This window comes from Lepidochelys olivacea (genome assembly GCF_965140295.1).
Source record: "Lepidochelys olivacea isolate rLepOli2 genome assembly, chromosome: 2".
In the NCBI taxonomy this organism is placed as follows: Eukaryota; Metazoa; Chordata; order Testudines; family Cheloniidae; genus Lepidochelys; species Lepidochelys olivacea.
This window is the reverse complement of record NC_140412.1, coordinates 91,795,824-91,823,638: the sequence shown is the minus strand read 5'-3', so window position 1 is coordinate 91,823,638 and position 27,815 is coordinate 91,795,824. Positions and strand designations below refer to the sequence as shown.

At 44.0% G+C, this 27,815-nt stretch overlaps 1 protein-coding gene across 1 annotated transcript; it reads right to left on the bottom strand.

Annotated features, from left to right (window-relative positions):
* Nucleotides 1-13,430: 13,430 nt before the first annotated feature.
* On the bottom strand, nucleotides 13,431-27,815 carry CIDEA (cell death inducing DFFA like effector a). Its single transcript, XM_084619653.1, has 5 exons — nucleotides 27,665-27,815; nucleotides 22,344-22,500; nucleotides 21,467-21,613; nucleotides 17,934-18,112; nucleotides 13,431-14,121 (listed from the first exon to the last, which is right to left on the bottom strand). The coding sequence occupies exons 1-5, from the start codon at nucleotides 27,700-27,702 to the stop codon at nucleotides 13,992-13,994; spliced, it is 651 nt and encodes a 216-aa protein (XP_084475779.1). The 5' UTR covers nucleotides 27,703-27,815; the 3' UTR covers nucleotides 13,431-13,991.

Here is a 27,815-nt window from a genome sequence, read left to right as displayed (position 1 = left end):
GGTCCTTCCAGGCCTGTATTTCTGTTTCTAGAAAAGTTTGTCTGCATGCAGTAAAAAGCCAGCAACATTTCAGTATCAAAGAAATAAGCCCATTTTTATGGCTGACTTAGAACAACATTTCCTTAGCTCTCGTCCCCTAACGCCCCTACTCTACTTGTGCTACATTGATGACATCTTCATCATCTGGACCCATGGAAAAGAAGCCCTTGAGGAATTCCATCATGATTTCAATCCCACCATCAACCTCAGCCTAGACCAATCCACACAAGCAGTCCATTTCCTGGACACTACTGTGCTAATAAGCGATGGTCACATAAACACCACCCTATACCGGAAACCTACTGACCATTATACTTACCCACATGCCTCCAGCTTCCATCCAGGACACACCACACAATCCATTGTCTACAGCCAAGCTCTAAGATACAACCACATTTGCTCCAATCCCTCAGACAGAGGCAAACACCTACAAGATTTCTATCAAGCATTCTTAAAACTACAATACCACCTGCTGAAGTGAAAAAACAGATTGACAGAGCCAGAAGAGTACCCAGAAGTCACCTACTACAGGACAAGCCCAACAAAGAAAATAACAGAACGCCATTAGCTGTCACCTTCAGCCCCCAACTAAGACCTCTCCAGGGCATCAAAGATTTACAACCTATCCTGAAAAATGATCCCTCACTCTCACAGATCTTGGGAGACAGACCAGTCCTTGCTTAGGGACAGCCCCCCAACCTGAAGCAAATACTCTCCAGCAACCACACAACAAAAACACTAACCCAGGAAACTATCCTTGCAACAAAGCCCGATGCCAACTCTGTCCTCATATTTATTCAAGTGACACCATCATAGGACCTAATCACATTATCCACACCATCAGGGGCTTGTTCACCTGCACATCTACCAATGTGAGATATGCCATCATGTGCCAGCAATGCCCCTCTGCCATGTACATTGGCCAAACAGGACAGTCTCTACGCAAAAGACTAAATGGACACAAATCTGACATTAGGAATCATAACATTCAAAAACCGGTAGGAGAACACTTCAACCACTCTGGCCATGCAGTAAAAGATTTAAGGGTGGCAATTTTGCAACAGAAAAGCTTCAAAAACAGACTTCAGCAAGAAACTGCTGAGCTTGAATCAATATGGAAACTAGATACCATTAACTTGGGTTTGAATAGAGACTGGGAGTGGCTGGGTCATTGCACATATTGAATCTATTTTCCTATGTTAAGTATCCTCACACCTTCTTATCAACTGTCTAAATGGGCCATCTTGATCATCACTACAAAAGTTTTTTTCTCCTGCTGATAGTAGTTCATCTTAATTAGCCTCTTACAGTTTGTATGGCAACTTCCATCTTCTCTGTATGTATATCTATCTATCTTCTTACTTCTTATGTTCTATTCTATGCATCTGATGAAGTGAGCTGTAGCCCACGAAAGCTTATGCTCTACAAAATTTGTTAGTCTCTAAGGTGCCACAAGTACTCCTGTTCTATAAGCCCAAATGTTTGTTGAGCTATAGCCCAATGCAGTCCATAGGTTTCTACAGCTATATCTGTTGCAGTTATCTCCATAGCTGTTTCACTACTGGTATCAAGTGTGGCAAATTGCCGGCACTACTTTGATGGGTCTCGCGCTCTCTCTTCTTGGAGAGGGTTCAGGGCACCGTTTCTCACCCCTGAACTGTGGTATTAACTGCCCCACTAGTGTCCTAGAGGAGAGGAGTGGACAGGGAGGTACCCGGGCCTGCCCTCTACTCCGGGTCCCAGCCCAGGGACCCTAGAGTTCAAGCAGTTTACCGCTATCCAACGGTTCCTTCCCCTGGACTACTTCCCTTTCCTGCTCTTCAGCTCGTGGGTCTTCCTGCCCTCCCTCTGCACAAACCAGGTGTTTCTTACCCTAGGGTCTTGGTCTTCTTAGCCCACTGCAGCACTTCTCCAAACTCTCCTCTGCTTCCCTCCAAACTGATCTCTGCTCCAACATCAATCCACTCTGCTTCAACTCCTTCCCTTCTCTGATTGAAGCAGGGTATTTTTTAATCATGTGATTGGCTTCGGGTTCTCTAATTAATCTATAGCAAACTTTCTTCTCTCTACATGGAATAAGGCTCCCTTCTAACACTCTCCTGCTGCCCTCTAGCTATGGTGTATCACATATCCTCTCCCCCTACCCCCCTGCTCAACACCATGGGGTTGGGCTACTTGGGACGAGAGGCAGTGCTGTTGTGATAGGCCACCAGCATCGCCGTGTTGGCTTCTGGCCCTATTCTGTACCTGGAAATGGAAGGGCTGCAGTCCACCTAGTCACTCTTGCATTCTTCTCCTTGTTTCTGTGCATCCACTGGAGTGGGGTATGGTCTGTCATGAGGGTAAACCGCCAACCCAGTAGGTAGTAGCGGAGAGTCTCCATAGCCCATTTTACTGCCAGACATTCCTTTTCAACGACGGCATACTTTTGTTCCCTGGGGAGGAGTTTCCGGCTGAGGTACAAGATCAGGTGTTCCTCCTCCCCTACCATCTGCGAAAGGACGGCTCCTAGCCCTACCTCCAAGGCATCTGTTTTAGCATGAATTCCTTCTCGAAGTCTGGGGCTATGAGTACTGGATGGCAGCAAAGGGCTGTCCTTAAATCTGCAAATGCTCTTTCTGCTGCATCTCGGGACCCCGAGCCTTTATCAAATCCATCAGTGGCCCTGCTCTTGTGGCGAAATGAGGGATGAATCTGATAGTATCTTAGTATCCCTAGAAATACTCTGACCTACTTTTTGCGGACTGGTCGAGGCCAACTTTGTATTGCCTCCACTTTGTTCTATTGGGGTTTCACCAAATCTCTCCCTAATACATACCCGAGTTACCAGGCCTCAGCTAGTCCTATTATGCATTTGAGAGGGCTGGCAGTGAGGCCGGCCTTCAGCAGGGCGTCTAGCACTGCTTCTACTTTTCCAAGGTGTGTTTCCCAGTCAGGGCTATGGATGACTATGTTGTCTAGATAGGCGGCGGCATACTTGGCATGGGGTCGCAGCAATTTGTCCATAAGTCGTTGGAATGTTGCAGGGGCCCCATGGAGTCAGAAAGGTAGGACAGTGTATTGGAACAGGCCATCGGGTATAGAGAAGGCAGTCTTTTCCTTGGCATTCTTGGCCAGGGGAATTTGCCAATATCCTTTGGTCAGGTATTGGGCCTTGCCTAACTGATCAACTAGCTCATCAATGTGTGGTATCGGATAGGCATAGAATTGGGATACTTCATTCAACTTCCGGAAGTCGTTGCAAAACCTCAGGGTGCTGTCAGGCTTGGGGACTAGGACAATAGGACTGGACCACTGGCTGTAGGATTCTTCAATAACCCCGAGTTCCAGCATCTTCTTCACTTCTGTCCTAATTTCTTCTCTTTTAGCTTCCGGTATTTGGTACAGTCTTATTGTCACCCTTACTCTGGGCCTGGTGACAATATGACGTTGGACCAGTGTCGTATGGCCCGGCTGTGTACAGAACACGTCCTGGTTCCATTGAATCATATCAATGACTTCTGTTCATTGTTTTGGAGTTGACTCAGAAGATATCTTTACCTGCCCCTGTGGGTCGTCTGTCTCGGGTGGAGCTCTACAAATGACCAGGCTCGTCTATCGGTCATGCCAGGGCTTCAGTAAGTTGATGTGGTAGATTTGCTCTAGCCTTCAGCGTTCTGGTTGTCTGACCTTATACTCCACCTCCCCAGTGGCTTCCACTATCTCATATGTCCTTGTCAGCTGGCTAGGAGTTTGCTTTCTGCTGTCGGTACTAGCACCATTATCCATTCCCCCGGCTGAAATCTCCGTACTTTCACCCGATGGTTGAAATATGTCTGCTGGGCCTCCTGTGCTTTTTCCAAATGTTTTCATACTATAGGGGTTACTTGAGTTATTCGCTCTCTCATTTGTGTCACGTGCTCAATTACATTATTTCCTGGGTTGGGTTGTTCTTCCCAATCTTCCTTGGCAATATCTAATATCCCGCATGGGTGGTGTCTGTTATACCAATAAAATAAAAAACCAGCAGGATCTTAAAGGGGAAAAGGCAAAATGCCACATTTATTGTGAATACAGAAAGAATCATAGTAAACAGTTAGTTATAGCTATAACATTCCATTCAATTTCATATTTATTCACATTCATTCATATACACACACACACAGGTTCTGCAAGGTTGTTATCGTAGCCTTAGAGTTGCTCATACCAAGCCACTGGCCAGGTGGCCTGGACATGAGGAGGGCGCAGGGCCTTGTCAGATGCTCATCTGATGCTCCTGAAAGTTGGTTTGCAGAATCAGACCCCAAAGTTCTCACTTTCTAGAGTCCATTTTTATAGGAATTTCTTCCTATGCCAATCTATGGGAATTGCTTCATCATGCTGTTGCTGAATCAATCAGCAGATGACACATTCCTGACAGCTCTGTGCTGCCAGCTGTTATCTTGTTCTTTGGTTCTCCCATCCTTGAGGCTGTTGGGTGGATTCCCATCTGCCCTCCGGGGGTCCTCTGGTTATTTCCACTTGACGCCTTCTTCAGCTGATGGACACTGGATTCTTAGGCTAGCACCTCCCTGATCATTCAGTTATCATAGAATATCAGAGTTGGAAGGGACCTCAGAAGGTCATCTAGTCCAACCCCCTGCTCAAAGCAGGACCAATTCCCAATTCTTGGCCCAGATCCCTAAATGGCCCCCTCAAGGATTGAACTCACAACCCTGGGTTTAGCAGGCCAATGCTCAAACCCCTGAGCTATCTCTCCTCACAACAGACCAAGCATCCATCCACATCCATCCTCTATCTCTATTTTAATCACAAGTGTTAACAAAGCAAGAAGAATACAACAAAAGCGCGAGGAGTCTCTGGGTGCTGTTTCTGTTGTTAAAGAGTATTGCTTTGAGTCTCTCTCTGTGTGAGTAGTTGTTGTTACAAAGAATTGCTTTGAGAACAGACTTGGTCTTAGAATGTACTAACACAATTAGCAGCTTGCAAGTTTCACACAGAGGGTTTTTGGTACTGTTTCTCTCCAAGAGACCTCTTAATTAGTAATACCCTGGAATTTAAACTATGGGGAATCAAACTCATTTGTGATTTTAATACAGAACTTCTTTAATATCATCCAACACGTATAGTAGTTCAAAGGGAGAGAAACCAGTGGACACCTGGGGGATTTCCTGTATAGCAAACATTAGATACGGTAGAAGCGTAGCCCAGTCTTTTCTGTCCTGTGTTACCACCCTACGGATCATACTTTTAAGGGTACGGTTAAACCACTCGACCAGTTCATCTGTTTATGGATGGTAGACTGAGGTCCATATGGCGTGGATGCGGAGTAGGGCACAAAAGTCTTTCATTAATTTTGACATGAATGGGGTTCCTTGGTCTGTCAGGATCTCCTTAGGGATGCTCACTCTGGCAAAAACCTGGAGTAGTTCTTTTGCTATTGCCTTGGATGTGGGGGTTTCTTAAAGGAATGGCTTCTGGATACTGCATGGCGTAGTCAAGGATGACTAGTACGTTTCGGTGGCCCCATGCTGATCTTTCCAGTGGGCCCACTATGTCCATTGCTATCCTCGTGAAAGGGACTTCAATAATAGGCAAAGGTATTAATGGGGCCCGCCAGTGAGGTTGGGGGCTATGCAACTGGCATTCAGGGAAGGAGGCACAATAATGCTAGACCTCTGCACGTATTCCTGGCCAATAAAACCTTCTTAGGACTCTATCCAGTGTCTTGTCTACTCCTAGATGTCCCCCAAATAGATGACTGTGAGCTAATTCTAGTACTGCCCTTGTGTGTTTCCATGGGACTAAGAGTTGCTCTACTTCTTCCCCTCGTATTTGTGCTATCCTATACAACAGATTGCGATTGAGCAGATAATATGGCCTTGGGCCTTTGGTCTTTCCTTCCACGGGTACGCCATTTACTTCCACTACCTCCTCCCTCACATTTGCATATAGTGGGTCATTGGCTTGGTCCTGCCCGGAATTCTCACGTGCGGTACGAATCTGACCTAATTCCAGGGGGCCTGTTTCTACTCCGCCCCCTGGGTTACCCCTACTTGGGCTAGGAACCACCTCCAAATCCTCACTGGCCTGAATTATCTCCTGGCCTCCTGAATGGGTTCACCTACCAACAAGGGAGGTTTTCTGGTTCTCTGCTAGAATCCTGGTCCTTAATCTTTTATCTGCCCTTCTTTCCCACCTACACTTTTGGGGTTTTCCAGGGGATGAGAATAACTCTGGGGAAAGTTCAGCAAACATTGGGGTGAAGCTATGTGCAGGTGCCTCCAGCTCAGCCCGGGGGTTGTTACCCTCCCCTGGCTCTACTGCAGGAGTAAGCTCTCAAACCCGGGGAAGTCCCTACCAATTAAGACAGGGTAGGGGAGCCTGTGGACCACCCCTGCAGTCACCCTGGTAGTTTTCCCCTGGATCTCAATCCATACTGGGATTGTGGGGTGCTACGGTGGCTTGTATTAGGGCCTTGACCACGTCATCCATCTTAGGGACAGGAGGGTTTTGGCTAACCCTGGTTTAAGTCCCCAGCGCATAGATCCCAGTGCTAACAACACATGTGGCAAATTGCTAGCACTACTTTGATGGGTCTCGTGCTTTCTCTTCTTGGGGAGGGTTCAGGGCACTGTTTCTCACCCCTGAACTGGGGTATTAACTGCCCCACTAGTGTCCTAGAGGACAGGAGTGGAGAGGGAGGGACCTGGGCACACCCTCTACTCCAGGTCCCAGTCCAGGGACCCTAGGGATAGTGGTAAACCGCTTGAACTAGTGGTTCCTTCCCCTGGACTACTTCCCTCTCCTGCCCTTCAGCTCGTGGGGCTTCCTGCCCTCCCTCTGCACAAACCAGGTGTCCCTTACCTAGGGTCTTGGCCTTCTTAGCCCACTGCAGTACTTCTCCAAACTCTCCTCTGCTTCCCTCCAAACTGCTCTTTGCTCCAACACCAATCCATTCTGCTTCAACTCCTTCCCTTCTCTGATTTTATCAGGTGACTGGCTTCAGATGCTCTAATTGGCTTCAGGTGCTTTAATTAATCTATAGCAAACTTTCTTCTCCCTACAGGGAATAAGGCTCTCTTCTAACACTCTCCTGCTGCCCTCTGGTTATGCTGTATCACACAAGATATCAAAAATGTACAACTGTTTAAGATATACTTTATCATAGATTCATAGACTTTAAGGCAAGAAGGGACCATCATGACCTTCTAGTCTGACTTTCTGCTCACTGAAGGCCACAGAACCTCACCCACCCACTCCTTTAATAGGCTCATAACCTCTTACAAGACCTAGGGGTTACTGTGGACGAGAAGCTGGATATGAGTCAACAGTGTGCCCTCGTTGCCAAGAAGGCTAATGGCATTTTAGGCTGTATAAGTAGGGGCACTGCCAGTAGATTGAGGGATGTGATTGTTCCCCTCTATTAGACATTGGTGAGGCCTCATCTGGAGTACTGTGTCCAGTTTTTGGCCACACATTACAAGAAGGATGTGGAAAAATTGGAAAGCGTCCAGCGGAGGGCAACAAAAATGATTAGGGGACTGGAACACATGACTTATGAGGAGAGGCTGAGGGAACTGGGATTGTTTAGTCTGCAGAAGAGAAGAATGAGGGGGGATTTGATAGCTGCTTTCAGCTACCTGAAGGGAGGTTCCAAAGAGGATGGATCTAGACTGTTCTCAGTGGTAGCAGATGACAGAACAAGGAGTAATGGTCTCAAGTTGCAGTGGGGGAGGTTTAGGTTGGATATTAGGAAAAACTTTTTCACTAGGAGGGTGGTGAAGCACTGGAATGCATTACCTAGGGAGGTGATGGAATCTCCTTCATTGGAGGTTTTTAAGGTCAGGCTTGACAAAGCCCTGGCTGGGATGATTTAGTTGGGGATTGGCCCTGCTTTGAGCAGGGGGTTGGACTATATGACCTCCTGAGGTCCCTTCCAACTCTGATATTCTATGATTCTTGCCGAATTATGGAAGCCCTCAAATTTTGATGTAAACACTTCAAGTTATAGGAAGTCACCATGTACTCTAGTTCAAACCAGCAAGTGACCTGCACCTCATGCTGCAGAGGAGGGCAACCCCAAATATGGCCAACAGTTAGACCTTGAGCATGTAGACAAGACTCATCAGCTAGACACCTAGGAAAGAATTCTCTGTAGTAACAGAGCCCTCCCCATCTAGTGTCCCATCTTCAGCTGTTGAAGGTATTTGCTAATAGCAGTTGCAGAGGGGCAATATTCCATTGTAGGTAATCTCATCATACTATCCCTTCCATAAATGTATCAAACTAAGTCTTGAAACAAGTTAAATTTTTGGCCTTCATTACTCCCCTTGGAAGATGGCTCCAGAACTTCACTCCTCTGATGCTTTGAAACCTTCATCTAATTTCAAACCTAAAATTTATCAATGGCCAGTTTATATCCATTTGTTCTTGTGTCAACATTGGCCCTTAACTTAAATAACTATTCTCCCTCCCTGGTGTTTAGCCCTCATGTATTTATAGGCCAGCCAGCCTTCCTTTTGTTAGGCGAAACAAGCCAAGGTCCTTAAGTGTTCTCCTGTAAGGTAGGTTCTCCATTCCTCCGATCATCATACTCACCCTTCTCTGCACTTGTTCCACTTTGCATTCATCTTTCTTAAACATGGGAGATCAGAATTGCACACAGCATTCCAGATGAGATCTCACCAGCACCTTGTATAATGGTAATAACACTTCCTTGTCCCTACTGGAAATACCTCACCTGATGCATCCTAGGATTGCATTTTTCACAGCCACAGCACCTTTGTGGCTCATAATCATCCTGTGATTGACTTATACAGCCAGGTCTTTCTCCTCCTCCATTGCTTCAAACTGATGCATCCTCAGCTTATAGCAAAAATTCTTCTTATTAGGCCCTAAGTACATGACTTTGCACTATTAAAGTTCATCTCATTTCCATTACTCCAATTTTCAAGGTCATCCAAATCTTCTTGTAGAATATTCTGGTCCTCCTCCATTTGGCAATACCTCCCAAGTTTGTGTTATCTGCAGATTTTATTAAATCATTGTCAAGTTGTCTTGAGTGGCTCAGAGTGTGAGTAACAACCTCAGGGTACACTAAAGAACCGGGGTAAAAACCCCAAATTGACTGAGAGTTTTATGCTTAGATTTCACCAACCAAGTATCAAGTTTGAACCCCTCAGGTACTATAACAGCCTAACCATGCAGTCACAGATGGTCCCCTTACGTATTTCAGTTTATCTTGCCACAAGCTTGGCTTTGTGATAGATGGTCCCTTACACCAAAACATCACAACTATGTTCAAATTACTCCTGGACTTAAAGGACTAGTCGCTTACCCCTGGTCAACTGTACCTTAGCTCCTACCCCAAAGACAACGCTTGTAGCCCATCCTATAATAAACCAACTAAAGATTTATTAACTAAGTAAAGAAATGAGAGTTATTTAGAAGGTTAAAGCAGGTAACATGCAGATCAATGAGTTACAGTCTTATGTTCCAAAAGGGTAATAGCTTGCATATTACAGCAGCTTCTTTATATGTCCTTTAGGACTAATCCACATGGGGTACTCTTGCTTAGAAATCTTCCCCCTTCAGAATTCATGCAGCAGAGAGATAGTTCCTCTTGTCAGAGATTTTTATTGCCGTCTCCCAAAGTTCAAGATGATGGGATGAATCCATGTGCACATCTCCTCTTCGTGTGCTCGCGTGTAGATCAGCCAACAAAGTCTTTATCCTTTGATGTTTCAAAACAGCTCATTTGGTTTCAATGGGTTTTCTCGTGTCCAGGACCTAACACCTTCTGTAGGAAGCAACCTTTACATCAATGGTACCCGAACTTTGAGATACACTCCCCCAAGCAGCATGGAGGGGCCCAGGCATGCCCCCACTGTGTGCGTGCACACACAATGGAAAGCTTAGGAACAACAGCTTTACATTCATTAGTTTCTTTGTTTGAAGTTACAGAAGTTTACAATGCAAAAATCAATATGACCTTGTAACATGAGGTATAGTTGTTAAGTGAAATTAATATATTCAGCATCCTACAAGCATTTCATAAACTCATTTTTATAAATCTTACACCTATTTTAATAATACTAAACAGCCAGTTGAGCCAGACTGGTTTCCAGCTATGCATGTGGCAGTGTTCATTTGGGGCCTAGGGACCTTGGCATAAGCTGGCACCTGGTCTGCCAGCATCACAGTCCCATTTTGTGCACCAAGGGGTCATTAATGAAAATGTTAAATAAGACTGGGTCCAAGACCAATCCTTGAGGAACTCCACTAGTAACTTCCCTCTAGCCTGACAGTTCACCTTGCAGCATGACTGCTTGTAGTCTACCGTTTAACCAGTTCTTTGCTCACCTTTCAATTCATTAATCCCCATCATCTCTAATTTAATTAATAATTTCCCACATGGAACTGTAACAAATGCTTTACTGTAATCCAGGTACATTAGATCTATTGCATTTCCTTTGTCTAGAAAATTAGTTATCTTCTCAAAAAGAGAGCAGCATGGTCTGGCACAATCTACCATGTTGTATTTTATCCCAATGACCTTTTAGCTCTATGTCCTTAACTGCCCTCCCTTTCAAAATTTGTTTCAAGACTTTACATACAATTTAGGTCAAACTAATAGGTCTAATTTCCTGGCTCACTTTTTCCCTCCTTTCTTAAATATAGGTACTATATTTGCAATTTCAGTAATAAGGTATGACCCCTAAAATTTATGGATTCATTACCAATCCTTCTTATTGGGCTTCCAATTTCATGTGCCAGTTCCTTTAATATTCTTAGATGGAGATTATCTGGACCTCCCAATTTAGTATCATTAAGTGGTTTGAGTTTAGCTTCCACCTCAGATGTGTTCATGTCTACTGCCACACCCTTATTCCTATTCGCCACCCTGCTACTGGCCCCAAGCTCTGTTACCCTTATTAAAAAGGGAGGAAAAGTATTCATTTAGGGCAATACCTAGATTTTTAGTCTCCACCCCATTCTCAGTGCCCTCCTTCCACACTCTGTAGTAAAAGGCTAAACAGTCCTTGGACTGAAGTCCCATTGTCTCCATTGGTTTGTTGTAGCCATCCCCACCTCAGAAGAAAGTTTTCAACCTCTTCTCTAGTATGCGTTCAAAGGGATAGAGGGTACTTGCTCTTTCAGCCCTGGCACGCTACTGCCTCCAGGCAGGCTGAAAAAGTCTTTTCCTGCAATAGAATTTTGACTATATGCATGTCATGATCTTAGGATAGAGTGGAACAAGGTATGATAAATACTGGATCACAGCAGGAAGGCAACACTATTTTAATTTTAATTCTTAAGGAGCCTCCTTGTTTTGCCTACAGAATATGAGCAGGAGCTGAGTGCAAAGGCTTGAGTACTTATGTGAAAATGCCTTTAAGTAACTAGACAGCATGACTGGAGGTATGTCAACAATTGAGTAAATCACCCACAGCTGATCCATGTCAGCTGACCTCCACTTGCAGGGCTCAGGCTGCACAGTTCTAAAATTTCAGTGTAAATGAACATTTATAGCCTCACAGCTGGAGTCAGCTGACATGGGCCAGCTGTGGGTGTTTTACTCCCCTGTAGACATAACCTAAATCAAGTAATGCAAACCCACAGCAGACAGAAGGGCCACTGCAATGCGGGCAAGAGGAACAGCTAATGTGTTTGATAACTGTGACAAGTACCACAACATCCAGCTCCTTGAGTGTAACAAGTACACCTTAGGTAGGACTAGGAATGAACCTAGATTGATTATACTTTAAATTCTTAAACTAATGTGGTAGTAATACTAGCTTCACATCTGTGCTTACCCAGAGCGGAAGGCTTTCACTTTGACTAGTTTTATCCATACTGATCAAAGCAGCATACCACCTTTCTATACAGTCTTTAACTGGACAATATTGCAGTTACCCCTCCTTGACTGTTGGCCCCCAAAGGAGAGCTATGCCTGTTACCACAGGGTAATATTTAGCATGGCTGTAATTTGGAAGATTGATAGGTTCCATATTTCTGTGTAGGGGGAGGTCAGTTTCCCCCTGTATCTACAGAAGGGTAGCATCTGAACATGGGGAATGACCTATGACAAATTCACAGAATGTCATAGTACCATAGCTATTAGAGAGGTCATGAACACAAGAAGCTTGAATTGATCCAATATTGGAAGGGTAAACCTACTGAATTAGGAACTGCAGAATGTTAAGGTCTTACTCAGACCATTAATACCAACACAGCATTTCACACAGCATGCCAGCTAGTAATTAGTTACTGGATCTCATAGGACTGATTCTTCCCCTGTAGCTGTGCATGCTTGTATGGTTTCAGAGTAACAGCCGTGTTAGTCTGTATTCGCAAAAAGAAAAGCAGTACTTGTGGCACCTTAGAGACCAACCAATTTATCTGGGCATAAGCTTTAGTGAGCTACAGCTCACTTCATTGGATGCATACTGGTCTGGGGGAGTCACAGCTTTAAGTCCCCTCTCTGTCTTTGAGAGGAATTTAAATCAGGATTTCCCACATTCTATGAAATTACTCTACCCACCAGGTACATGATATTCTGGTATGGGTGTGGATGCATGTCTCAATTTCTTCCATCCACACCCATACCAGAATATCATGTACCTGGTGGGTAGAGTACTTTCATAGAATGTGGGAAATGCTTGTATGGTGGCTGGTGTGCATCCTTAAAGATTGAATATTGGAACTTGTAGCCACTCTTGAGGAGGCCATTAGCAATGGCAACTGCTAGAGGTACATCTTCTAGAATTGGTCTTTTAACAGTTTGCCATCATGGATAATTACAATTTAAGGAATCCAATAGCTTAAGGGCTAGTTTGTTGCTTCATAAAAGGTAATCCTATACATAACTGTTACTGAAGATGCTAGTGTAGGTACAGCTTCTAGCTGTATTTAGAGTGGATGTTCTGCAAGCCCAGTGATCAAGAAATATGCTCCTAAATCTAAGTTAGGAATTTTAAATGTGCCTTTGAGGGTGCCTTAACAGATGGGACAAACCGCAATTTCAGTGAGGCTTACGAATCTCATTTTTTAGAAAGGAAGCTCGTAAGTATTCTAGGCATGACACTAAACCAGTTTATTCAATGCAGGACCGGAAATTGTAAATACTGAGCTAAGAAATGCAAGTTAGGTAAGTGATCAAGATGTAAATCTACAGTTTGTGCTGCATTAACTCACATTTTAGAAGCCACTACAGTTAGTGCATCAACCTATAAGGCTGTACCTACATTGGTATAGTTTCAGTATGCTTACAGGGCAATGCTTATACATATTAGCACTGTAATGCAAAAATTTGCACGCCAGACTTAAAAAAAAGGTAAGGGCAGCTCTATTTCCACTACCTGTCTAATTAAACTAAATTAGTTTAAAGAGTTCACTGCACCAGATCCTATGGTACTGAAAAAAATGAAGTTATTTATTTACATTGATACAGAGTGAAACAGATACAATTCAGCTGGGGATTTGAGTACCAAGGGAGTGAACACTAATATGAACAGTACTGAGGACATAAAAGAAACTAAAAGCCACAGAATTCATTCAGAAGGTGCAACATGGTTGTTTACTCACAAGACAATTAAGTCTTGATCCATGCAGGGGAAATCTACCGCTTGGTAGAGAAAGATTTCATGCTTCCATGTATACCTTTTCTTCATTTTGGATATCTGTGTAGTGGGGGAGGAACTTCTGTCCAATCCCCAGACATTAGACCTCTTTCCATTCACTGCATTAAAAAGACTAAAGACTCCGATCATATTTACAATTGTCACATCATTATCTTCCAAGCACAAGATCTGCAAGTGTGCCAAAGGACAAAAGGTTAGATTCATGTTTGTCCATTAAAGTGAACCTCTCATCTACTTAAATTTAAGACCATGAAGCCATCTTTAGAATTGTACAGGAGAATGTTTGGTGTGAAAAGGTGCAACTGATATTAGAAGTGAGACTGCTTGTTAGTGCTTTGAGTTTGTACACATGCCATCTTCCTCATCTTCACCCATCAGCTGCAACACATAAGATCCAGTGTAGAGAAGAAACTGCCCAGTTATTTGTGCCACATGGGACATAAATCGAAGCATTCTCCTAGAAGAGAAAAAAGTTAACAATGTCATTTCTAAAAGAAAGTCTTGGAATGCATAGGGCTCTTTCAGGATGAGTCACATTTAGAAGAATCCTCACATCCCATCCATTTCTAGCCATTGTTTGGCAACATACAGCAACATTACACCAGGGCCTGATTCTGCAGCCACTACATAGAACAGAGGTGGGCAAACTATGGCCTGTGGGCCACATCCAGCCCATGGGACCCTCCTGCCCAGGCCCTGAGCTCCTGGTCTGGGAGGCTAGCCCCTGGCCACTTCCCTGCTGTTCCCCCTCCCCTGTAGCCTCAGCTCACTGCACAGCTGGTGCAACGCTCTGGGCAGTGAGCTCCTGGGGCAGCACAGCTGCAGCCTGACCCAGTGCTCTGTGGTGCATGGCTGGCTCCAGCTGGGCACTGCGGCTGTGTGCTCCAGGCAGCACAGTAAGGGGGCAGGGAGAGGCTGCATAGAGGGCAAGGGAATTTGGGGTGGTGGTCAGAGGGTGGGGAACGGGGGGGGTTGAATAGGGGCAGGGGTCCTGGGGAGACAGTCAGGAAGGAGAGGAGGGTTGGATGAGGCAGGGGTCCTGCCCCTCCCCCCAATCAGGGAACAGGTGGATTGGATGGGGCAGGAGTCCCAGGCGGCTGTCAGAGGGAGAGAAGCAGGGGGGATTGGATAGGGGCAGGGACCAAGCCATGCCTGGCTGTTTGGGGAGGCACAGTCTCCCCAAATGGGCCCTCCATACAATTTCTAAAACCCAATGCAGACTTCACGCCAAAAAGTTTGCCCACCCTGACACAGAAGCAATTCCCACTTAGTGGGAAGGAAGCTGTTTGCATGTAGCAGAGTTAGGGCCTGCAAGAGAAACTTAAGTTATGCAGACAAAGCAGTTACTTGAGTTTTCAGCAGAACATTCCAAATACCCTTACTGGCATTGCCATGTTTCCATTAATGACTTCAGGTAATCAGGAAGTCAATTTGAGCCCTGCAGCATTAATCCATCTTACCTATTAGTATAGTACAAGGTGGGAAGTAAGGAGGAATGCTAGCTACAGAACCACCACTGACATGTCTATTAAAGTATTGACCAGGTCTTATACTTGAGCACTCACATTGGATTGTTTGGCTGCAGTGAACTTACGTATGTAATACTAATGGAGCTGAGACTCAAAGCTTTGTCCTCCCAATTCATGAGTATTGCTTGTTACTGCTTACATTCCAGAGTGAATTAGTGGCTTGAAACATTCAGCTTTAGGCAGGCTTTAAGATCCAATACAAGACCCATAAAACTAAGGCAATGTGAGCACTAAGGTTTTATCAAGACCCACAGGTTTTAGTGCAAGTTCCAGGAGTAGAGAAGATAAAGCTGAACACGTCACGACACTCTTGGTACATCAGCCTCCAGCCACTCCTTAGAGTGACATTTTCTAAGAATGAGAAAACCAGGCCATCTAGACCAGGAACTACACTGAGTTCAGCTTTCTGTACCAGATCTGTATATTTACAATCCTGCTTTTTCTCTCTAAAACCAAATGAATCTTCTAGACTGAAGTACCTGGAAGTTACCCAAACTCACAGCTACAACTAAATATACTAGGAAGTAGAGAACAAAGGGAAGGGAACAAAGTACAGGAATAATCAGAGGGCTAGTCTGAAACTCAACCACTGCTCTATGAATGAGATCCTCTCCCTTCCCCACCAACAATTCCTTAGATAGATGTTGACCTAGTTCTTCCCTTCCTTGAAGTAAAGCCTCACTTTTCGGCAGCCTAGCTTTCCCATCCCTGAGTAAGGATGAATGCAAGTGTGCTCTACTAGTACTCCCCACTTCTAGGATTCCTGTTTAATGCAGAAGGCAGATCCTTTTCTCCTACACTCCTCCCCCATTGCCTATGGGAAGAGAATTTAGATTTTTTTTGCAGTCAGTAATTCACTCTACAGAGGTTGAATAAAGATCTCTCAGGGACTTGGCAGTGCTTTAAATACAACTCCTTTTTCATGACATGAAAGACACCTATTTGCTATAGCTTCAGTATGTTCTTTTCAATTAGTCTGCTGGGCTGGCCAAGTGACTTTATAGAACCAGGTGCAGCCTTCTTAGGCCTCTATGCAGCTGTGTCTTACACACAGCAGCTGTTGTGAGACAACTGGCTGTGGGTGCAAGTGGCATTTTTAGCTGTGGAGGAGATTGTTATTTGTTGGTCTGGACATTTGATCCTCTCTTTGAAAAGACAATAAAAAAAATCAGAAAATTCATCATGTTTGATGGCATGTGAGGGGCTCCCTGCCTGCCAAGTGAACATTTGGGAGGATTCAGTGTATGAAACTTCAGAATCAATAGAACGTTTTTCTAGGGACTATCTGAGACCCCAATGCAGAGTTTGTCTTCAGCTTGCAGCCACTTGGGATAGGCTCTTATCTTCCCTCCAGATAGCCCTTTGCAGGAGGACTTACTTGCTTGTACTGGCCCTCAAATGGTCGTCTTATAATGTAGCTATGCTTGTAGCAGGACTCCAGATACCTCAGCTATTTGCCTGCTGCTTTTTTCACTTCCTGTATCAGCTTCTCTCAGCAGCTGCAGCATGCTGGCAAGAGTTTGGAGGAACTGACACTTAAAAATTCGCTCTTTAACAATGCAAGTTCCATTGTTAGAGTTCAAACCCATAACTGATAATTGAATTAAAGATTGGCACAAGACATTAGTCCCCACTTGTCACAAGGGGACAGCGTTTAGTTCTGTTAAATGAAGTTCTGCACTCAGTTATCCATCCAGACCCATTGAAGTCAGAGCTGGGGAAGGGTCTAATACATGGCATAACTAGACCCTCATTTAAATCCAAGACTGAGAATCCAGACATTAAGGGATAGACTATCAGTCTATGCCAATTTTAGGCCAGTGTCTTGTTTAGTCTCAATTTACATAGGATTTGAGGGGCCAGAACTTTGTCAGACAGGTGCAGCAAGGTGTGCTGTTTGCAATTTAGTATTTTAGAACTTTCATCTGAGTCAGTAAGCCATTGTCTTTTGAAGTCCTCACTTCAGTGATCTAGAATATCTTCATGTTCATGTAGTTTCAACCTGTAATGACTGAGCCTTCTACACTTGGACTGGCAGAGTAGATAGAATATTTGCTTCCATCTTCAACCAGGGAGTGTCAATTTATGACATTAAACAATATCTGCATTTCAGTATTTGAAGGGATACACTTAGCCTAAACTGCTCTGTAGCAGGGAAAGGCAGTTCACTTGAGAACCAAGGTATCTCAATCTTATTCTGATATGCAAAATCCACCTAAAGATAGTAAAAAGTTCACTTTATACCCCCCATTTCTCTATTTCCTCCATCCCCATCAGAAGGGGAAACTGATCTGGTTATGCAGAATGTGGGAAAAGCCTAAAGGTTACTGTTATTCAGTTCTTCATTTCACGACACTGAAGTAGTTTTGGTTTCAATGAAAGGAACTTGGCATCCTTCCCAACCAGTCAGCCTTCAACCACCAGTTACTGTACATGGACTGGTTTTGCTTACAACACTTCCATTTGTAATATCTTACTCTTGTGGTAAGGTTCTACTTTAAATTTCTGCCATGTAACCTTAGCTACATCAAAAAAATCATTGTAAAAAAAGCTAAGAATGGCTACTGCAGATTGCTGTGTCATGGGCAGGAAACAGTATAAAGATGCCTTTGCCTCTACCAGTTAATGCAGACATGGCTAACCAGTTAGCATCTTCATTGTGGGATCATTTAAAGTTCATGCTCCTTTGAGACCGGTTTTGGTTTATATTCCCCACTGACTAATAGGAATGCATACTTACCGCAGCACAGTCTTTGCTCCCATACATTTGATGTCATATGACACAGAGTAGATTTCATAGAAAGTAGCTCTAATGTTTAGACAGCCAATAAAATCCTTTGGATTCAGCTTGTACAAGTCCAGAGTAATGTTGGCTACCCCCATTTTCTTAGTCTGCTGTACAGCGGTGATATTTTCTCCCTGATTTTAAAGAGACAATTAGTTTTATACTATATCCAGTAGAGGCGAGAGCATAGTGAATATGCCTTAATGACACTAAATAATGCAGCTATTCTTTAGAGGTATTAAATGTTATTCCAATCTACATTATTGGTGAGGGACATGAATCCCAGTAGTGGTTACAAGGTATTTGTCACAAACTTGCAGCTTTCATCATGACTTCATTTGAGGACTCTCTAAAGTAACTAATCCTTCATATATTAATTGATACTCAACATTTCACATATGCAAAAATGGATTAATAAATGCAAAAAACAATGGATACTCCCTTCAAGTATCTATTGTTTTTTGCATTTGTTAATCCATTTTTGCATATGTGAAATGTTACTTTTCTTTAGTCAGACTCGTCTCAAGATGACCTGAGAATCCTTGAACTATCAGGGCCAAATTCCACCAGGATTACAACACTAGTGACATGTTAAAGTTATTTAGAAAGCCAGCTGTATTGGCACAATGACACCAGTTTTGACATGAACAACCAGTAACTGAGAAGAGACTGCTTTACGTGGACTGCTGCAGCAAACAGACTAATATTTTAAAGTAATCAGGAGTCCATATGCCCAGTGTTTACCTTAAAAGGGAGTTTGCCCAGCTGCATGGTGACAGGCTTTGGAATAGCACCTGGGAATCCGGTGGTTGGTGATTTGTGGACCTAGTCTTTGTGACTAGGATTTGAAGTAACCCCCAAGTAGTTAATAAGTCACTGGAAGGAACCACTATGATGATAGTTAGAATAGACCCAGAACAGCACTAAGTTGTATTTAAGCAAACTTAGAGGGAGAACAAGGATAGTTGTTAGAAAGCAAGCACCTTCAACTGCTAAATCCTGACCTCCTCCCAGGTTGCCTACCAAGTGACAGTGAAAAGCTGCTCATGCTTTCTCCCTGCCCCACTTTAAGATATTGTCACTGAGAAGTGTTTACAGCAGTCCAATGCTGTAGGGGGACATCTAGTGGATATATCCTGTATCTCACTCAATGAGAATTTTACTCTCATTAGTGCTTTTGGAATGCTTTGTACATCACTTATCACTATTTTTAACAAACAGATTGCTTGGAGCAGCTTTGCAATTTTATCTAGTAAGTAGTGTACAGGAAAGGCTAAGATACAAATTACTAGGGTACTTGGTCTCAATAATGTTTACACTAGACTGATCTGCATTTGTTTTTGCTTTGACAGTCCACAGTAAATGCTTAGGGTTTGGCTCCCTTTCACAAGGATGAATTTTAAACACTTGAAGCTATGTTTTACAAATACTCTTGCAGCATGCTCATTACCTAGTTCCCATGCTCTTTGTAGCTTTAAGTTGAGGATGCTGGCAGATGGTATATGACTAAGTCATGTTCCTCATTTGAGTTATTTTGCAACTATACATAGATCACTGGAGTCTGAATCAGAAATATAGGGCTAGAAGTGACCTCGAACTCAAGTCCAACTTGCTGTGCTGGCGGCAGGTCCAAGTAAACCAGACCACTCTTGACAGGGGTTTGTCCAACCTCTCCATAAAAACTTCCAGTGATGAGGGTTCCACAACTTTCCTTGGAAACCTATTCCAGAGCTTAATTACCCTTATAGCTGTTAGAAAGCCCTTTCTAACAAACTTTGATTTCCCTTGCTGCTGATTACTGAAGGTAGGACAAGAAGTAGTGAGCCTAGACATAGAAAATATTGATCCCCAGCCTCTTTATAAACAGCCCTTAATGTACTTGAAGACTTACCAGGTTTCTCCTTGGTCTCCCCCCTGCCCCAAACTAAATATACCCAGTTTTTAGCCTCTTAAAAAAAGACCTTTTTATTGCTCTCCTCTGGACTCTCCAATTCATAAACTTTTCCTAGAAATGTGGGGGCTTCTCTATTAATTTATGCACATTATGCTTGTTCAATTGCTGCAAGGGTAGTTTGACTATGGACCCAGGCCAAAAGGGGTATTGTGGAAGGAACTAAGCAAGAACCACCACAATAACTGCAGACAGGGTACTTCTGAGGAGAACACTTCTAGGAACATTAAGAAAACAATGTCTGGGCTATTAGTTAAGGGAGCACCTGCCAGAGATGAAGCCTAAGATCAAAGGCACACTAAACAGTAAGTCCCACTTTTGAGAGAAAGGAGAATTGGTCAGAGGAAATTTGAAAACATTAGGTCTACCTGGCTAACATCAAGAGGATGGTGAGCTCTAGGTAGATAAGCCTGTATAGGCAATTTCAAAACCTGTTTTATGCTAGGTTATGTTCCTTCTGTTAAGAAGGATGACATTGTTTTGAAAAGGCTGTCTGGTCACTGGGGACTACTGCCCAGTCCCTGCTGTTCTGCTCCTTGGAAGCTGTGTCTGTCATGTGTACACAGGAGCCTGCAACCTAGGTCCTAGTCTAAGAGAGGTGACAATTTAAGGCTTGTCATCCATGGGCAGTCAGAGGAGACAGTGGTACTGCTAGCCTTTGTCACTTGACAAGCACAAGCAATTTGTTTTTCTGGGGAGACAGTTGTCATTTAACAGAAGGGCCATTAGAGAAATGACCTAATCTCTTATTTGCATTATGGAGATCAGAACTATTCCCACATGTGACTGAAGGTCCCCAGTTTGTACCCAAGGGAAGGAGTGTCCCAAAAAAACCCCAAACGACTAGATAAACCAGGCACATTCATCTTAAAATGCTCTTATGCCAAGAAAAAAGTCTAGACATCTGTTTTTCTATTTCATAATTATGTTTTGATGGCACACTTTAGCCCTGCACATGGAATAATGCAGAAATATTTTTTCTAATTTAGTTAGCTCTACTGAGTATCTAATGTGCTCAGAATATGGAGTTTTACACTTCTGTTTCAGATTATGCTGTAATCATGCCTTGGCTTTTCCTTTAAAGTGAACTGCCTAGAGGAAAAGCCATGCTTTTGATAAAAAACCAAAGTCTGTTTTGCTTGATGTAAAAAAATATTGGTGTTTAGTTTCTCTCTCTAGTCAAGGAGGACTAGTCATATTTCCACAATATAGGAGACACTTGAGCAAAAAAGGGATTTTTGTTTTGGTTCTTGTAGATGCCTGTGACATATTTAATTCCAATTTATGTTAGGTTTTTGTAATGGGTTTTCTGCCTGTTCAGCTGAGGGTCAGAAGAACTCCCTACTTCTAGTCCTCTGGAAAGACTATGCATTCTTAGCATAGTAAGCAGGTTTTGGTTTTGATACCCCAGCCTTCTTTGAAGGCAATTTTCCTCCCATTCCTCCACCACTCCCACCCCTTGCCCCACTGCCAGCTGCCACAATTCTCCTTAAGCCAAAGGTGATCTGTAAAAGTTACAAAAAAGTTAACACTTTACTTGTGTCCATTTCTGTCCTTTTTCTAGAAGAAGGAAGTGTGTATTATCTCCCAGAGATTGAAAGAACTCTTCAGTATCCACAATTGTGCCATCTTCCTCCAAAACTAGAGTAATCAGTCCAGCAGTAATCAGCAAGGCATCTAGGGCCTACAATAAAAAAATAGTAGATGGATCTAATTCAGAATGCATCTGCTTTCTTAAGTTAATTCCTTCTGTCTAGTTAAGATTTAAGGACAACTACTCATTCGTTGAGTAGTTCTAACACCAAATGAAGGTACTGACTTGCTTCTGTTTTACCTATAAAGATCAGTTCCAACTTCCACACCAAGGAAGAGTTGTGGCATCTGCACTGTACATATGGTCCTGTACTCTGCAAAGTAGTTACTCTTTTCTTCCCTCACTCCCTAATCAAGTTGCTGTGAAAGTGCACAGAACTTCCAGAGTATCTGGATCTCATGGTAATGTAAGCAGGCTTTGATACTGTATTTAAATACAAAGGGTTAATTCTAAAAAGGAGGAATCCAACTAGACGTCATTACGTATAGCTCCACAAGCAGTCTAGTTGAATCTTTCAGAGCAAGACTCCCATCATTTTAGTTTAGAGACAGTATTTCCAGTATCTCCTTCTGTTGAAGGACTACACTATGTTTCAATGAAGTGTCATCCTGCATTTGACACTCAATATCCCATATACATCTCTAAAAAGCCATGGTATTTATCTTAGACTCCAATTCACCAGGTTTTTGAGGCTCTGAATTCTGAAATAAGTTCAGTCATGAAGTAAGTTTTGCTCTCATACAGAGTTGAGACCAGAAGGCCTAGGTATTATGTTCTTACTGACAAGTAGTTTTAAGTCTCAACCAAGCGTTTGATATACCTTGCTAATAAACTCCTGCAGGCTGCTTGCAACAACTCCTTTCCGACTGCTGCGGTCATGATTTGATACACGGAAAGGTCGGGCTGCAGGTAAGAGAGGAGGGAATAGGGTCTGTCGTGTCACCGACCCCACAGATGTTCCCATTGATACCAGAGATCTAAAAAACAGTTTCATTTTAATTAAAAAAAAACACTGAGATTAGTCATTGTGATGTATACATTCACTATATAATGCTCATATGTAGTTCTCACAGGCCAGTTGAGACCAGATTAAGTTATTTAAGAAGTTCAAAGACCAAAGTTGTTTCAATAAAACTAGAGTATTTGCTTTCTTCCTGGCAAGATAATGGTTTTCAGTTTTAGAACTGTACAGATATTTGGGACCAACTTGGCCAGGTCACCACTGGTCACAGTCTTGCTTACAACAACTTTGACCTTCTTTAATAGGATATTGCAGCATTTCCCACACTGGGATCTGTGGACCCCTGGGGTCCTCAAGTGTACCCCGGGGTCTACAGGCCCCGCTGATTAACTCCTCCCCCTCCCTGCACACTAAAAGTCCAGCGGGGCAAAGGCAGGCTTCCTACCTGCCCTGGCTCCACGCCGCTCCGGGAAGCGGATGGCACATCCCTTAGGCCCCGGGGGTCTCCTCGCTTAGAGCAGCTACCTTTCCAACTTAGTTTACTTCAGCACCACTGTTTATCTTACAGATAATTAAACTGATCTTTCATTTGGCTGGTTCATTTGAATGCCTCCCAATAGCTGTATGAAAGGAAGTTCATTAGAAAAGCCAGTTTTATTCTAGTAAATTGTAGCGCATACACAGCTGTGGGTCCCATCAACAGTGCCCCTGCATCCACCTGCTATGAGGCAGGGATTCACCTGGATAACTTCCATTATTATGCCACCAAAGCACTGGGAGTTCACATGCCTGTTGCAAGTGGCAAGCTAGCTAGCAGTAGCTATTTTAAGATGAGCCATTACTTCTTTGCAGCATTGGCTTTGTCAAGATTTGGAAGTCTGCCATGATGCAGCAAGTTAGATGCTTCAAGTAGCTTAGACATTGGAATGACTATTTTGAATACTAGTGTGCGATTTGATGCAATTATTTGGCTGAAATTAGATTTGCTTGAAATTAGATTTGGTATAGTGAGTATGATAAGATCTTCCCTAAGCCCATTTAATTCAGCTGAGGCTGCATGGACTAAGTTTGTTGGTCTGAAAGTCAGAGATTGCTAGTTTTGACTATCAAGTTATGTTTTGGTTCTAGTTCCTGATAAGTGCCTGTCACAGGTTTAATTCTGGCCAGACATTTCCTTCACTGTCTACTGGCTTTGTTCTTCATAATCTGCAACATATTCTTAGTTTGAGATTCACTTAATTCAATAAGTATTCTTTTGATTAATTTTTATTCCATGTGTAGTTTAAGCCATTGCTTTCTGGATTGTTTTTCCCTGCTGAAGAGCAAATTCAGCACATGAGGTACTAGGCACTACCAATGATCAGATACAGTGCAAAATGAAATCTTGTAAGTTTCCCTGCCATACCAGTGTGCACTTCAACCCTGATTTGAAGTTTTCCCTGGGGTGAACGGGAATTTTTCTGCCCAGTTACCAAGAATTACAGTTAAGTTTCTGTGATGTAGGTATTTGCTCTTGATCTTATGCCTAGTGATCAATGTGTTGCACAGCCCACAAGTGATCAGTTTTTACCTTTTGACTGCTAGCAATATGGACTAGATTTGGACCAGTAGCATACAACGAAGAAGTTTCATATCCCATCATCAAGCTTAAGGCCCCAATAGTAGGGAGCTGTCTGAAGCTTTTTCAGACAACAGGAAGCATACATCACTTTTATATAAAAGTTACTTTGCCAGTACAGTACTTGATCTGAAAGACTCAACAAGCCCAGGTGGAACAGTGGGGGTTGGAGGCTATTAAGTGTGTCAGTTTACTTTCTATCACTAAGCTGAATTAGATCTTGTGAAGTCTTATTTTGCCAAAAAGGGAATTTGTTCAGGCAGAAGACAAAGCATAAGAAAAAAGCACAGGGCCAAGGCAAACATGATGTATCAATAAGTTCCTGACAGGACAAGGAAGCATCATGTGGGCTTTTAGTTTTAGGATTCAGAGCCAAGTAAGAGCTTGGGTTCAGGTTAAACAGCTCAAGAGCTGAGCTTACATGATTTCGGCAATCTTGTGCTGCTATTTGTCCAATTTTGGCACCCAAATCCTCCAGTAGTATCAAGATGTAGTGCCCAGTTTTGAATCCAACATGGAAACAAAGCCATAGGATCACATTAAGATGTAAGATTGTGATTAGAATGACTTTTGTGATGTGAATGGGTTCAGAATTGAAGTTCCCTTGTACTCTCTAGTACTACCATCAGTCACTGTTTCCATCTATACCTGCATCCATTTATAGCAAGACTGTCATCGTAATATTTAACCTGAAACTGTTTCTGCCTGTTCAAGTAGCTGAGAACTCTGGGTTCTCAGTTGGTAGAGCAAACAGGATTCTTAGTGATAGGAGCATCAGTGATTGCTTGCCTTTTTACCTATTTGGACACCAGATCCAACCCTTACATGTCTATAGCGACTGCAGCCAAGGACTTTTAGACATACTAATCCAGATCCTTGGAACCCAGTCTGGCTGCTTTATACTGTAGCAATTAGAAAGCAGCCTTTGAAGCAGACAAGTGGATTCCTGATGCAAGGGAATCCTCAGGTGGCTTGGCGTCACCGCAAGACTTGGTACCCCACAATCTACTGTGGAAAGAAAAAGTGAAAGCCAAGACAGAAAAATGGTGCAACAATAGCAAGAAATGCTAATTACATTTAATAGCTTCATTAGTAAGTTAAACAGGCCCACATCTGTTTTATTATTAAGCTACAAAGGGTATGTTTTAGGGAGGCAGAGTACAGGTATTTTACCCTGTCTAGGCAGTAATACCAGTTCCAGGGCATAGAAGAGTTTTCTACAAAGGTACACAACCATCATCCTCAAACTTTAGTAAAGCGCCTGACTTGGTGCTAGAGCCACATTAGAAGTTCTTCATTTTTGAAGTAGGAACTTGCACATAGTATTCCAAACACTTGTTTAGAATGGAGACATGTAGGATCCATGAATTCAGCTACTTTTCAGTGGGCGGTACTTTACAATGAACTCTGTGCACACTGTTGGCTGCAAAGCTTGAGACAGCCTGCAGACAACGTACAGGGTGTCATGCATGGTTGTCTAAGCGATATGGTGCAACAGCCTTCAGTCATACTCAGGAGTCACAAGTTGCACAACACCAATCTATAGCCTGTTTGTGACCTTTAGATTAGAGTAAATTGACTACCCTTAGCGTCAGGGGAGTGAATCAGCTAAAAGTGATGCAGTTAGTGTTTCAGGGAGGATATGTGCTATTAGCATTTCCTCAGACTACGTGTTTTAGAATTTTATCATTCACAGAACTAGAAGTGAAAGAATGACTGGAATAGCTAATTTAGATTCATTAGAATGTGCAAGATGAAGACAAACTATACAAATTTAAGACTGCTCCATAGTGAGAACGGTCTTTTTAGACACACTGAATAGCTGCAACATTGACTTAAGACTTAAGTCACACCTTAAATTTAATGATTGACTCATGAGCCTTACACTTTCTTGGCATGATATCTAGTTTAGTACAGTGGTTTTAATTTTTTTTCCCTGGGGACCCAGTTGAAGAACACTGTTGATGCCCACGACCCAACGGAGCTGGGGATGAGGGGTTTGGGGATGTGGGAGGGGCTCGGGGATGGAGTGCAAGGGTGAGGGCCACAGGGTGGGGCCAGGAATGAGGGGTTCAGGGCTCTGTGCTGGGGCCAGAGGCTTTGGGCTGGGGCCAGAGATGAGGAGTTTGGGTTGCAGGAAGAGGTTCTGGGTTTGGCGGGCTCAGAGTTGGGGTAGGGGTGCAGGCGGAGATTTACCTCCAGCAGCTCCTAGTCAGCAGCACAGCCGGGGTGCACCGAGGACTGCTCTGCACCCCAGAAGTGGCCGGCAGCAGGTCTGGCTCTAGGTGGAGGCATCTGACTCTTGCCCACCGGCGCCGACCCCGCCCCATTCCCATTGGCCGGGAACCAGCCAATTGAAGTGCTGAGCTGCTGTTTGGGGTGCGGGAAGCATGTGGGGGCTCTGTGGTCCCCCTGCCTGCACTTCCAGGGTGCAGCATGGTGTTGGAAAAGGTAGGCACTATCCTGCCTTAGCTGGCCAGCACTGCTGATGCGATGTTTAATGTCTCCGTTGGCGGTGCTGACCAGACTAAGGCAACCCAGTGCCTTACATGCCGCGACCCAGTGCTGCGTCGCGACCCACGGATTGAAAAACACCGGTTTAGTATATACTATGGTGCAGTAGATGTACCATTTGCTAGTTTTACTGCCGCAACATTGTACAAGCTATTTAGTGTCCTGTATTTAATTAAATCAAAGTAACTTGTTTACTTGATACGATCTTTTAGAAGATCTCAATGGTCAAGATGCCAGTGGTAGGAAACGAAGAATTGAAGCAAACTCCAGAACGCCAAAGCTTATAATTAAGCCAGTGGGAGTTTCACCTGCCAGTGCTTTAGAACACAAGACCAACCACAATTCTGTCTAGTCTTTAAGATTATCTTCTTGTTTTCTTTCAGTCTCAGTTTTCAAACATTTGAGATGTAATAGTAGTGTACACAGTTACTCCTGAAGCAAGGGAGCAAACGGTCCTGCTGCTGTCGTACCCCTACTATGGCTGAGAGCCATGGCCACGGTCTAAAAATAGTTTGACCTCTGTTGAGAGGCTTTCATCCACTTCTTTGTTCTTTAACAAAGCAGTGGATGAAAGGAGACACTAGGAAGAGTTTCCTTTTGGGTATGACGGACGTGCAACTACGTTGCGATTCCCGGCCATACGGAAACGGCTAATCCACGACCATCTCTGCTGAAACGAGAGTTTCAGAGGAAGCAAGATGCCCAGGTCGGATGCACGGGGTTTTCAGCAGGTAAAGTCATCCCGACAAGGCACTGCAGCTTTTGCTTTAAGCCAGACGGTGCGGGAGCTAGGGGTCTCCCCAGGAGGCCCGGCAACACCTGCGAGTTACATTTGCAACAGGAGCTATTAGCGACAGGTTTCGAGTGAGCCAGAGAGCCCCGGCTGCGGGATCAGGTCAGGGCGAAGCGGGTTGCTCGGCGGCACCACGGGCGGAGCCCCGGCAGCACCATATGGGCGGGAAGCCGCCTCCCCCGGGGTTTGCATCCAGCCTCAGACTCCCCGCTGCGCCTCGGGCCGGTGCCCCCGGGGACGCGCGCGCTCACTCACCGCACCAGGGCGCCGGCGTAGTCCCGAGCGCTCGCCATGCCGAGCCGGGCGCCGCGCCAACAACCAGCAACCCGGGGACCGCCCGCCACCGCCGCCGCCGCTACTTATCGCGGGCCGGGGCGCGGCCCCGCCCCCGCCCCCGCCCGAGCGA

What these genes read in the sequence shown, in the direction of transcription:
- CIDEA (XM_084619653.1), bottom strand. Translation starts at nt 27,702, where the DNA reads ATGGCGAGCGCTCGGGACTACGCCGGCGCCCTGGTGCG. An exon ending in TACGCCGGCGCCCTGGTGCG is followed by an intron (nt 22,501 to 27,664) that starts GTGAGTGAGCGC and finishes ACTGTTTTTTAG; the next exon opens with ATCTCTGGTATCAATGGGAA. An exon ending in GGAGCAAAGACTGTGCTGCG is followed by an intron (nt 14,122 to 17,933) that starts GTAAGTATGCAT and finishes TTTCTCTTCTAG; the next exon opens with GAGAATGCTTCGATTTATGT.